The sequence below is a fragment of the Crocodylus porosus genome, unplaced genomic scaffold (genome assembly GCF_001723895.1).
Source record: "Crocodylus porosus isolate Cpor-Errol unplaced genomic scaffold, CroPor_comp1, whole genome shotgun sequence".
Classification (NCBI taxonomy): Eukaryota; Metazoa; Chordata; order Crocodylia; family Crocodylidae; genus Crocodylus; species Crocodylus porosus.
Window position 1 is genome coordinate 1,471,277 of NW_017728943.1, and position 13,516 is coordinate 1,484,792.

Below are 13,516 nucleotides of genomic sequence, written 5' to 3' on the forward strand. Positions count from 1 at the left end.
TTCTGATTTCTATCTGTAGAACCTGGTGGTTCACTTCCACCTCTCCCTTTTCACTTCACACCAACAAATTGCAGGTTTCTCAGTCTCAGTTGCAAGTAATGATCAATTTACCCAGCTCAGCTGTCCCATTAGACAAAACACCCAGATCACTTACTGCCCTCTATTGTCTGTAACTCAGAGACATGTTAGCAGCTGCTCCACAGGGAAGCTCATCCCTGGATGAAAACATGCTGAGATGCTGAGTCCCTGCAGAGAAACACACACACACACACACACACACGCGCACAAAAACCTCAAGGCAGGCATCTATTCAAAGATCACTGGTTTCATGGGGAGGGCTCACAGGCTGGACAAGTGGTTTTATCTGCAAGCCACAACCCTGCGCTTTCAGCAGCCATGAGTGCAAGCTGAGAAAGTGAAACCACAATAGTTGTATGCTCCCTGGTGCATATATATACACACACACATATATGGATAGTTATATATATAAATATGTATATATATATTTAAGATAATGAGGGACAAGAGGGAAAAAAAAGTCATTTAAATGTCCACCATAACATGCACATGAAATTCCAGACAAACATGTTGCACCCAGCATCGATACGGAGTTTCTAAAATGTCCATGGCTTTCAGTTCCATGTGACTGGATGGAGCAGAAGAGAAAGAACAAATGGTGGAGGTGGGGGACCCACAAAGGGTGGGAGAGCAAAAGCTGGGGCTGCTTTGGTTAATTTCTTACTGTGCAGAGCAACTGCAGGAGGGAAATACTTTGGAGTAGACAGATTGCAGTCATCCCTGTAGATGCCACCATTGGGGGCAGTTAATGCTACAATCAGTCCAGGAAAAGCCAGGATAAGAGGCCAGCAAACAGAGTGGGTACCCCTGCAGAGTGCAATCATAGGGGACAATTAATACTGCAATTGCCTGGGACAGAACTCTGGAATGGGAAGTGGAGAGAGGTTTTTATCCTCTAGCAGCCTAACCCCAAAGGGGCACTAAGCACCATACCTCCAACTGAAATCAATGGGAGTTTCAGCACCTCTCAGGATCAGGCCAGGAAACTGGTTCAGCCCTGCTATAACAACAAGGATGTTGTGATTTGTCTATGACACAGAACTGCTGCTCCAACACCCACAGGAACCAGCACTTAGCTTGTGGAGACAGATCTCTCATCAGCTGCAGATCTCAAACCGCCTTTGCTGAACTGCTGTAAAGGACGGCTGTTGAAGTGCAATTCAGGCAGGACAGCACTCAGGCAAGCTCAGCAAACACATTTCTGGGATTGAGTGTGAGCCTAGATGTGACCTGATACCAGGAAAGTGAATGCAGATGAGGAGCATATGCTCTGGAAAACAGCTCTGGCTCAAAGTCTTTGGAGGTGGGCCACTTGGTGTTGTGCTTAATATAACTATAGAAGAGTATGTCTCATGAGACAATCAGGGTAGACTTGGCTCTGGAGGAGAAAGTGATCCCAGAAATGAAAGTAAAATGCAGGCATAGGGTTTTAATCTAAGGGCTCCATGAGCAGCTTGTGCTACTCTAGGGAAAGGCTTGAGAATGGGAACTGGAAGAGGAAGGTTTTCAAGAGGCAATTTAAATGCTTAACTCATGTTGCTCTTGTCTGGTTAGGAATGTGTTCCAGTGAGCAACCTTCAAGTGAAAACTTAAATGAATAGCGTTCTCCAAACCCCACAGCCTGAACCAAATCCCATGTCCACGCCCTCCTCCTACAGAGGCCAATGAATGGAGGGTTTGGGGTAGGCCGGTGGCAACCCAAGCCCAGGGGGAGAGTGCTCACAATGAGATATCAGCAGCATAAGCTGCACTAGATGAGACTTTCACTGTCCTCCTGAAGAGGCAAGGACCCCCCCGGAATTATTGGGTCAATACTCAGCCAACTGTAAGCAGCTTTCAGTTTCATCTAGGGGGCATGTAGAGAGAGGCATTAAAGATGATGATAAAAGAGTAATGCTGTAGGCAGTCCCAACTGTTTTGATAGAGTTGTGGGTCAGGTGACCTCTATTTTGGAGCTAATGGAAGCATGCATACACTTTGGCCCTTGTGAGAGCAAGTTGGTTGGTGAATCTTTTTTTTTTTTTTTTTTTAAATAGAATCATTTTAAGTGAATTCAACGTGAAAGCAAAAATAAATTGATCTGCCAACATGCCTGTCCTTCTGCATGGATTTGCTAACTGCATAGAGAAGACCTCATGTCAAGATCATGGGAGGGGAGAAGTGGGAACCCAGAGAAAGTACTTCTTAGAAAGAAAGAAAAAAGCAGAGGGAGGATAAGAATTCCAGAAGCTGAGTCCAACTCTGCAAAGCTAGATATGGCATCAGCTTAGCTATTGAGGAATAAGATGCTTCTGAGAGCTTCCCTCTTTTTCCTGCCTGCTCCTTGGTGCTGCCTCCAGGACAGCAAGAGCCTTTTTTTCTTTTTTTTTTCTTTTTTTTAATACCAACGAGCCCTTCTCAGCGTTTCTTCTTGAGAAACTCCTGAAGATGCTGGCAAACTTCCACAGCTGAGTACCAAGGAACTACAGTGGCCTGGAAGACTCCAGGTTGCTTTTTCTCCATCTCCTGATACATCTTGTGCATGGGGTAGCCTTTCCGTGGGAAAGCAACATCTGTTGAAGTCAGGGCCATGGAGGGACAGAAGTCATTGGCCCCATCCCCAACATAAAAAGCCTTCTCAAACTCCACCCCTTCCTGGGCTCTTTCAGACAGGTATTCAGTGAGGATTTTGCGCTTGCACATGTTTGCTGGGCATTGGAGGCACTTGTGAGAGTGATAGGGCCCCAGAGTGAGGTAGCCCCTCTTGTCAAAGCCAGAGGGATTGCTAAAGATTTTGCGGAACAGAGAGTAGCAGCCTGCCTCTCTCAAAGCACATTCAATGCCAAACATGTTGGCATCAGAGATGAGAATGATCTCAAACTGGTCTTGATTCTTGGAGAGGAACTGGAAAAGCTCCAGCATCCCAGGCGATAGGGGGATGTTTTCATAGACTGTCTTAAAGTCCAGCATCTTGACCCCTCGGTCTCCCATGTATTCGAAGACCCGCTGCATATACTCGTTGTAGAAGCCTTCCTGGAAGGTTTGGCGGATGTGTTCTGGGAGCTCTTGTCCAGGAGCAGCCCTTATGACTGAGTCATCACTGTTCTCGTTGACGATTGTCTCATCGAAGTCAAAGATGAGGAGGTGTTTTGCAGGCCTGGGGGCCGCCATGCTGACGCCCTGTGAGTTGAAAGAACAGAATACATGAATTACTCAAGAACAGGGTGGGGGATGGCACTTGAACTTCAGACACCCTGGTGCTATAAGGACAATAAATGCAACAGTGAGATTGATAATAGAGGCTGGCAACTCTGCAAAGTAATGCTATTTAGATAAGTCACTAGTGTCTGCCTCTCTCTGTATCTCTCTGTCCTAGGTAGAAGGGACTTAATCTCTTCCTGATATCTTAACCCTGACTTTAAGAAGTTTATCCCTTTGGTAAAGAGATAATTTTGCCCCTGTTAATCTAGGACGTTACTGCAGCCAAGACAGTCACTACTAACCTACGTGCTGTCCTCATGCTCACAAGAGGACCCAGTTAAGACAATGCAACTGTAGGGCAATATTTTTGCTCTGAAAGTGGCCTCCTAGGTGACCTATGTTTGCTTGCTTCCCAAAAAGTCCCTGTCAGTGTGCTTAGTTACAACTGAAATGGGTTGCATGGGGTCCCCCTATATTTACCAGATCTAGAGACTCACCCAGGGCTTTCAAAGCCAAGTTATATTCTTCTTGGCACAAAAATTACACTGGGGTGTGATTCTGCAAATCCAATTCTGCTCTCAATTGCCCAGGCAGCATCCACCTTCTTCAAATTCCAGGTCTGATTCACCCGAGTCCTTCCATTTTTGTGTTGGCATCAAATTGTTGACACTCCTACCCAGCTGGAATTAGGCCATAGTGGATATCTCTATCTTTAGTTATCTAAAAGCAGCCCCTTATGGCCTTTCAGAAAAGGCTGGCACAAGTGTGCAACATCTGGTCCTTCTATTTTAATGTAACTAAAATTTTCACCGATGCCATGTGAGGCAGGATAAAACGCACCTCCATTTCCCAGAGCTGTGTTTTCTCTTGAGGGCACTGACAGAAGTGACATCTGTTGCGTGACTGGCCCCCTGAAAGTGCTCTACAGCTGTGCCATGACACACGTGCATGGCTGCAGAACACTTTAGAAGTGGCTGATCACAGGACAAATTAACCCTCACCTAATGAGGGAACAGACAAAGGCACTTCAAATTAGAGTGCCTTAGGTAACTTTTGTCAATCAATGTGTGCTATCAGGGCTGGCCTGATATAGCTCAGCCCTGCCCCTGCTGCTGTCTGCAGGAAGGGAGGGGGAGGGAGCTGTGGGCTGGGGGTTTATTCAGCCTGAGCTGGAGGCAGGGTGAGCAGACTGCCACCCCCCACCCCCACTCAGGCAGACAGCACCTCCCTCCCCCCTCCAACGGCAAACAGCTGTTGAGTGGGTGGGGATTGTTTTAATGCATGGTACTTTCTGTAAAGTGCCATGAATTAGAGCGGGTAGCTGCATGTCTGTCAGTGCCTAAAGGGCCAAATGAAAAATAGCATCCTGATGCTGCAAGTGCCTCAGTGCAGGGAGAACCCTTTACTTCCATTGGCCTTACTGAGGCTCTGTAGGGGCACAGGGGGCAGTCTGGAGAGGTTTGTAGGATCAGGGCCCTATTTCTGTCACCAGAGACTAGTAGAAGTGCCTTGGAACATACACAGAAAGCAGATCAGCTGAGGCAGCTTTGCAGCTACCATTCCCAGCACGACTGCACAGTACCAACACAGGTGCACTTATTAACAACAGCCACTTCATAAGCCAGAGAGAGGAGATATCGATGTGCAAAGGTCAAAACATGTGAGAATTGCACTAACCTTAAACAGGCATCGCAGCCCAACACCCTCAAAGCACCTTTTCATTTTTAGCACATCACTCGCCAAACACCGCTTTTCCTGATGTTACCGTTTAAGGCTCCCTTTCAGTTGGTCTCATTGCTGTAAACCACAAGGGTAATTTGGTTAACGATCACTTAGCTTCTCCACTGTCACCTATGGGTACTGTGTTACAAGCTGCAACAGATTTCTCCAATTCTAAATAAAATGACCTCTCTTTTCTGCTACACAGAGAACACACCAACTTTTTTTAAGCCTGGCTGTAAACCTTAAAACATTTGACTCCCCACTGCAACAAGAACAAGAGAGTAAGAACTACTGTATGTGGGAAGGGGTGAATGGACAGGGAAAGATTGTTAAATACAACTGATGTCCCTTACCAACTTCAAGGATTTAGGGCCTGCCTATATGAAATGAGCCAGCATAACATAGCTATGGTGGAATAAATCCCGTGTAGACACTCCATTCCAAAAACTAAAAGTGATTTTATTTTGGTATAACTGCCCTGATTTTTCAGTAGAATCATTTTTTAAAAGAGCTACTGTGGAGCAGAAATGCCAAGTGACTGCCCTGTTTGAAGAAGCCCTGGGTAAGGGAATAACCAAGCAAGCATAACATTCTGGACAAGGAAATGAATTTGCTTTGTCCTGGATTCTGCTGACCTCTTGTGGCCATTAATTAAATAGGGTTCCAAAAAACAGGCTTCAACTAAAACTTATGCAGAACTTCCTGTGCTGAGGACTGGCTTCTCCCACTGAAGCCAGTTGAATGGCTGGAAAAATCTCCCAACAGTTTATCAGAGGGACTGACAGATAGACGGGGAGGAATTTCAGCTTGGAGCCAACTCTTGTGGGAAAAATCAGACATTACTATCTTGGTTATTTCAATTCAATGAGGTGGGGAGGGTGGGTCAGTTTAAATCTGCTGTTTTGAAGTAGTTCCTGCTAGAATCCTGGAACACAAAAGTTACCTGAAAAAATCTAACGTATAAATTTAAAAGAAGTGGTCAACTAAAAATCAAATTTCCAAACTAAAAGTTGGTAGGAATAAACTATTATAATATCCAGAAACACATGACTTTTTTTTTTTTTTTTAATTTCCCTGAACCAGGGGCTGGTAACTTATGGCCTGCAGGCTGCATCCAGCCAACAGAGCCATTGGATCTGACCCAAGATGTGGAGCTTTGAGAGCATTGGGCTGTGCGGGGAGTTTTGGCTGTGGGCGTTCTTCCCATGCTGCTGTGGGGAGAAGCACCAGCTGAAGGCAGATCCTACCACCTCTGACCTGGGGTGGGGGGTGGGGCACGCATTGTGGCCCACAGCCAGAAAAGGTTGCCTATTGCTGCCTTGGAGCATAGGAAACCTCAATGCTATGGTAAAAGGAAACAAAATGAAACCAACCACAATGATATTCATTGTTCAGGAAGACACAAGCATAACAAGTAAACACCAGATACATGAAAAGGTCATTTGCATTTTATAAATTGGGCTTAGTTTTAATGATGTGTTAATGGCAACAGAGATAAGGAAATTATATATTCCTTTAGAATGAATGGTAAAGTTGACAGTGTCCCTTTAAAAACTTTTGTACACACTTGGCTGTTATGTGGAAGCTGGTATCAACTTTCCAGTCACAAAATTCTACTTGCAGTTTCCACAATAGTCTTTGCAAGGCTAAGTATTTTATGAAGGGAAAATAACTTTTGGTCTAAGTCTAGCGTGGAAGCTCAGAGAAAGTATGCTAATTCTTAACAAGTTCCAACAGAAAACAATTACTAATTATGCTAAACCTCAGGGAAATCCACACTGGTATGGTAAAAAACCAAACCAAAACAAACAAAACCAAAACAAACAAACAAAAAACTTACTTGACTAATACCCTCCTAGGCCTAATATTTCAGCATTGGCTCAAATCAGTAAAGGGTAACGGATCAGGCCCTCTGATGTGATTAGGTTAAAAATATCTAAGACAAGACATTTAAAGTCTGGTGCATGAGGATCTCAAAAAGCCGTGCTGCCTTTGGGTCATGCACTGTTACATACTGTTGGCTTATTCATGGAATAGGGAAAAAAAAATCCATGAATAGGTCAACAATCTGATCACTTAATTTTTACTCTTTGCCTTATCTGAAATCAATATTATTGGGTCTGGAACTCTGTTCTCCAACTGGATCCCACAACAGGATTATCTACAGGGTCCACTGAAAGTTGTTTCCATCTCAGGAGAAACATTTTGCCTTTCCTCCTTGGCAGGAAAGGTTCTTTGAGTAGATGTGCTTTCTTTTATTAAACCAACTGAGTAGTTGGAAAAAAGATCTCAGCAAGCTTTTGGGCACAGCCACCCTTCTTCAGGCATAGTGAGTCTCTGCTGTTCTGAGGCTCCAAGAAATGAAAGAAGCACATTTATGTCCTTAGACCAACATGGCTACAACCAAACCCAGCCCCTTGTCCTTGATCTTCCAGCTTCACCTCCCCCTAGACAGACTATGTGCAATGGAACTACTTTGGAATTCCTGGCCATGATAGAATTTCAGCAACTCTTTTCAAAATCTACACAATGAAAATGTACATATGTGCAAACCTCCTGTTTCTTGTGATGAATAGGTACTTGGGAATCAGTCAGTCTTGATATGCAACCTCGGAGGAAGTGTGCACCTGTCATCCCTTATTTTACAGAGGATCAAATGAGACATAGGTATGATTAGGCTAGTATTTTAAAAAATGCTTAAAGGCATCAGATGCCCAGTTCTACTGAGCTTCAGTGGGAGGCAAGACCAACTCTTTTAGGCATCTTTGAAAATCTGAGCCTAATGGTTTGGGCCAGCGTCAGATAGTGAATCTGGGAGGCCCCAAAATAAAACTCTCAAGAGTATAACTTCCATATCCTCTTTTATAACTGCTAGACCTCACTCCTGCTGACCCAACAGACAGAAGGTCTCTGAGAGAGAAAGTAGAGGTCCAGATTTATTGCCACTTCATATTCCCAGCAGGGTATATCCAAGAACATCATATGCAATGATGTCATGTGGGGGAGGGATAAACGGGTGACCTCCTAGCTGATTTCTATAAAATATGTAAGGTGGATTAACATTGTGCAGTTAACTGGGCAACTTGCTGCTGAGTATATTACACGACCCTTCCATATGCTAGCAACAAGATCTATGCCTCTTCTGTCTCTGTCCAGCACTATTTCAGAAATATGCCCAGTACCATATTTTAACAGAATCCAGCATGAGCTTCTTGATGTTGAGGAGGGAAGCAGGAATAAGGTGTAACCTTGCAAGAATTACAGGCAGGGAAGTATAATGGTAAGAGCACTGGACTAAGGATCAGAAGACCTGGGCTTTATTCCTGCCTCCAGTCTTCTGGGTGACTTTGAACAAGTCACCCCTCCATTCCTGTGCCTCATTTTTTCCCATCAAATACTCAACATCTTTGTAAAATGGCCTGATGATATCTGCTATATTAAAATTAGATACCATCATTTTAATAGCCCAGGGTACTGATAACTTTGCTCATCCATTCCTTAATGAAAGCAGACTCTTTCCGAAATGGGTGGAGGGAAGGGTTGTAGTCACGCAATTTTTTGAGAGTGACTGACTCATTGCACCTAGTAATGAACTGTGATGGTACTTGATAATATCCATGTCAGAAGCTGAATCAGCTCCTGACCAGGAAGGAAGAGTAGCACTGAGAAAAAACAAAGTGTAACAGGACACACTTCTTTCTCTCCTAAACTTACCTATTCAGTAAACCAAGGAGCGTGTGTAATGTTCCTTGGATGAATCAGCAATGCCACATGTACAAAGCAGGCATACGTGGCACGTGAGCCATTGGTTTTAGATTTGCTAGGCAACCAGATTTTGGGAGGGGTTAACCACAAGGAAGAGACAGAAAGAGTGCTGTCCACAGCTATCAATTACTTCCCAGATTACAGTGTGCTTGAACCAGACAACATGTTTCTCCATCACTGTTGGACTCCCCACCTTTTCCCACAACTGAGAAATTTAAAACTAGAGTTTTGGTTGGAACAGAATTTACACAGATGGCTCTTGCTGCTAGCTCTTGTTGGTCACACAGACCAACAGTGTTAAAAACAGAAAGATGCGGAAGGTCTGCGAGGCCATGATCAGCACATTGAAAGGTTTTCTTTTGGAATGAGCACCTAAGAGTATCTGACTGTGTTTGCACTGCAATTTTTAACCAATGAGCTCAAGTGAATATTATCCGTTAGAAGAAAGTAGAGGTAAAAATAACTAACTGGCTCAAGACCACACAACAGAATCCCAAGTCTCTAGTCTTCCTGTCCTCTATTCTAACCATTAGGCCAGTTTGTTCCCTTGTTTTGCTGGACAATGCCCCGCTAAGAACCTCGCTCTATGTCACGTTGGATCAATATGTGAGAACCATTAAAAGCCTTCAGTAGATGTTCCCAGTTTTCCCTAAGGATGTTCCACTCTTTGGCTCTAACAAGAACAGAGCTTTGGAAAGGCTCTCCCGAAATGCTATTTATACGTTGTGGTGACTCACCTAAGGGCTGCTTCTTGTGTGGATGTTCTTCCACCTTCTGTAAAAAAAGTAGTCCCTCCAAAATAAAATAAAAGTGGCCGTACTTCCTAACATTATTCAAAGCCTGAATGTTGAAACAGAAAATAGAACAGAAGTTTGCTTATTAATTGCATGAAATACTGTTTTTAAAACAAAATTTATTTGGACAAAGCTCACAATGCAAGACAGTGGAAGGAAGGGTGGGGTTGGGGTGGTCTCCCAAAGAGGAAGGATCATTTTTGGAGAGGGCAGCAGTTTCTTTAGACTCACACCCTGACTTTTCCCCTCCTTTAGTGCAGAAAGGAGTGTAATCTCCAACCTTTCTACAGGTTCCTCTGGTCTTGAAGGAGTGACAGAAATCAGTTTGTCAGCAATATTTCTTATCTAGACTATCTCTATATATCTGTTACAGTACATTCTGGAGGAATTCTGTATCATCGTGTGGGGGTTTTTTTTGTTAACTTGGGGTTTAATCCTGTAACAGGTTAACCACACGACTAACTATTCAAAGCAGCAGTTGCAAGTCTGTCATGCATAAATCTTTATAGGATCAAGTTAGCAGGAATCACATGAAACAGAGCATGAATGGGGCTTACTCGTGTGCTTATGTCTTTGTAAGATCAGCCCTTTATTTCAGTCCTGAATTGCTGAACTTTGGACTCATAGGAGGCCATATAACATTTTTCTAAGGAAAAAAAGTGCAGAGCACTGAACTTTAGTGCAATTGTTTCCTGGGGCTCTGAGTCATGCTGTTCTTGTACAATCTATTTCTCACATTTTGGTTACTTCGCGTCATAAAAATATACTGCAAGAATAAACAAAACTCTGTATCTCCTACATGTTGGGAGACAGAGGATCAGAGCTTGTAGGTCCTTTGGGAACCAAAAGCTTCCATTAACGTCAGCAGAAATTTTCTGACTGCTTATGAAATGCAGGGAGATCAGGTCCTTGAAGATCAAACTTGATTCACCTTTCTCTCATTTCCCAACTTGCAAGTGACTTTGCTCAAGGGAGGGGAAGTGAGGTTATTTGAGTCCATCTAAAGCATTGAATGAGAGATGACGGAGATTAAATGTTCCCTGCTAAAAGTCTCCTGTCTCAGGAGCTCTCAAACAGTGCTCCTTCCCTGTCTCTCATGCACATACTCTCCTTGTCTAGTTTTGACTCTTATAGCCTTATGAAGTGCTCTTCTATTCTTTTAGTGGTTAGGCCATACTTTTCTCTTATTTATTCTGAACCAGCTATTGATCTATTGTTAAGCCAGCTGCTTTCTCAAATACTGCCTAGAGAAGATCAAAATTAAAAGAAAGATGACTACTTACTAGTCCCCAGACAGAGCAAAAAACCCCATCTTTCCACTCACTAGGCTGCTTCGTTGGATAGGAGATTCAAAAAGTGACCATCCAGATTTTTTTGTTCAAGTGGGCACTGTTTCTTTTAAGTGTATGAGTCATGAACACAGGGCCTAGGAAGCACTTTTATTTATTTTAAATACTGTTAAGTATGTAAACATGGAGCTAGGGTTAGATTTTTTTTAAGCACCTACATGATCTTGGAATACAAGTCTCACTGAAATTCAATGGGCTTTCTGCTCTCAAGTCCTTCCAGGACTTTTGAAAATCCCAGTTTCGGTAAAAGGTCTGATTTTCACAAGGGCTGAATATCAAGCAGCTTCCATTAACTATAGCAGAAGCAGTAGCGCGTGTGGCACTTTTGAAGAGAGCAGATTATTTTTGGAAAAGCACCAAATGATGGATTGTCAAATGGAAAGTAAATGGGGGCACCTCTGAAAACTTTTTACTTAATCTACAAGGAATGAATGCCCTCGTTTGAGATGCCTTGTTTTAAAATCTTGGACATTACTTCATTTAGCTGTACTTTGGTCCTTTATAATAAGACTTAAACATCATGCCCCAGGTTCACACAGTTTAGCTCAAACCCCAAAACCTATCCTCAAATGCAGATACTGGTCTGACAAGTGCTGGAGGGTTAAACAGCTTTGCTGCAAGCTCTAGGTCAACTCAGCTTATAATTGTGTTAAATTTTTACGATGTCTCACACGTAGTAAACCACCAAAATATTAAATCAAGGCCAGGGTTTGCTTGTTTTTTTTAAAAAAACAACAAAACAAACAAAAAATACTGAGGCAAGGAAGATGGCAGCATGTTTGATTTACCATCAAGTCTAATGCTGCTTATTTCTTGGCAGAACGTGGTAGATGCCTCCCAGGGAAATGAAGGCATATGTCAAGTTGGTTCAATTTTTAGTGGCATGTTCCTTGCCCTTCAAGGGCAATGCTATCTGTAAGGCTATTTAAAAACACGCGTTTGCCCACATACAGCAAAATAACCTTCCTTTCTCAGTTGTGCTTTTTAAAAATTATTATTATTTTGTCTCAATTGCCAACATGGATTTTAATTTATAGCCACTAAATATAGCCTATGCTTTGCTAGTCTCCCTCTCAAAGATCTGGTACAGCCTGAAATACCTATTAACGTTTATAAAAACCAGGCCAGATGGTAGCTGGTTTGTGGGAGTCCCACAGAAATGCCTGACCCAGAAAGCCCCATGGATGAACAAACAAGGTGCGTGTGCGCAGGGGGAAGGGGTGGGGGAAGGGCTGCAGGGGATGAGATAAAAGAAAACTTGTGCATAAAAGTCTGCGTTGCACGCTCCCTTGATACAGCCGGCTGCTAATATCCTGTTTATAGTGCCCAAAAGGGAGTAAACCGTGGGTCCTTACCTTACCTCAGGCTGAAGGAAGACCTTAATTTGGCTGCAGTTTCTTACCAGGGACAGCAGGCAATGGGGAGACAGGAAGGACAGAGGAGCTGGACGCCGAGCCAGAAAGGAGCCCGCGGGGTGGCCAGGTGGGACACTGGGGAGCTAAGCACGGGCACCCATGGGTGCTGGTGGTAGCAAGAGGGACGAGAAAGGAATCCAGCCTCGCGGACAGTCCGGGAGGGCGCCCAGACCCCGCCGGCGGCGGGGCAGCTTCCCCTACGGGGATCGGAGGGCTGGCCTGGCCCCCGCCTCCATCCCCCCGTCCTCTTTCCTCCGCCTCGGAGCCCTTGCGGCACCAGTCCCCTCTGCCCTGGCCCGCCGCGCCCGAGATGCCCCTGCACCTCCCTCTGGGCTCCCCGCCTGCCCGCGGCGCGGACTCACGTGCGATGCCCGGTGCCGCCCGGTCCGAGCCGGCTCAGGGCCCGCGGCTGCCCGGGGTCATCGGGCTCCTGCGGCGGCTCCGCGGCTGCCCCGGATCCGGGGCCCTTTAAAGAGCCGGGAGCGGAGCCGGCGCGGCTCCACGGGACAACTGCAGTCCCCGCACGTCAGCGCCCGGCAGCCAATGGCAGCGGCGCCGGCGCAGATCAAGGGGAACCGGAGACCGCAGCGGAGAAGACCCCCCCCCCCCCCGGGACCGCTGCTCGGGGCCAGGGAGCCTGCCCACGTGTGCGTGCGAAAGGATACACACACGGGCGTGAGCCACACAAACACAGGTGTGAAAGCGTGCATCTCAGCCACTCGGTGTGACAGTGACACAGCTACATTGTCCGAGTGTGACTCTCCCCCCCACCCCCACAGAGCGCGAGTCTTACAGGCACACGCACAGAGAATGTGGCAGCATGCATCTTAGCTACTCAGTAGTGACAGCTACACATACAGTGTCTGAGGGTAACCCCCCCCCCACTGTATGAGTGACAGCAACACACACTGTATCTCACAGGCACACATACAATGTATGACAGTGTGCAACTCAGTGTGACACAGCTACACACACACACACACACACCATAGCACATCTTGGCATGCAGGAACTAGCGCTTTCACTCCGGCAAAGCAGCACACTACAAAATCTGCTCACCGCCCTTCCAAAATCTCACTGTTTCTTACCAATGCTGCATCTCCTTCTGCTCATCTACCTTTAGGTTGTTTTTTTTTTTTTTTAAAAAGGAAGGTTAGTACGTTTATTAGCAACTGTGAGAAGACTGAGCACATGCCCTTGAAGCCATCACTGC

General features: G+C 45.1%; 1 protein-coding gene across 7 annotated transcripts; it reads right to left on the bottom strand.

Annotated features, from left to right (window-relative positions):
- Positions 1–531: 531 nt before the first annotated feature.
- PHOSPHO1 (phosphoethanolamine/phosphocholine phosphatase) lies at positions 532–12,811 on the bottom strand. Of its 7 annotated transcripts, none has more exons than XM_019548411.1 (4): positions 12,666–12,811; positions 9,483–9,585; positions 4,936–5,055; positions 532–3,237 (listed from the first exon to the last, which is right to left on the bottom strand). In XM_019548411.1, exons 3-4 carry the CDS (start codon positions 4,978–4,980, stop codon positions 2,476–2,478), a joined length of 807 nt encoding a protein of 268 aa, XP_019403956.1. In that variant the 5' UTR covers positions 4,981–5,055; positions 9,483–9,585; positions 12,666–12,811; the 3' UTR covers positions 532–2,475. The 7 variants fall into 7 exon arrangements, with proteins under 7 accessions (XP_019403956.1, XP_019403954.1, XP_019403957.1 ...); XM_019548409.1 differs by having other exon boundaries at positions 9,483–10,185; XM_019548412.1 differs by lacking the exon at positions 12,666–12,811 and adding an exon at positions 12,249–12,478.
- Positions 12,812–13,516: the final 705 nt, after the last annotated feature.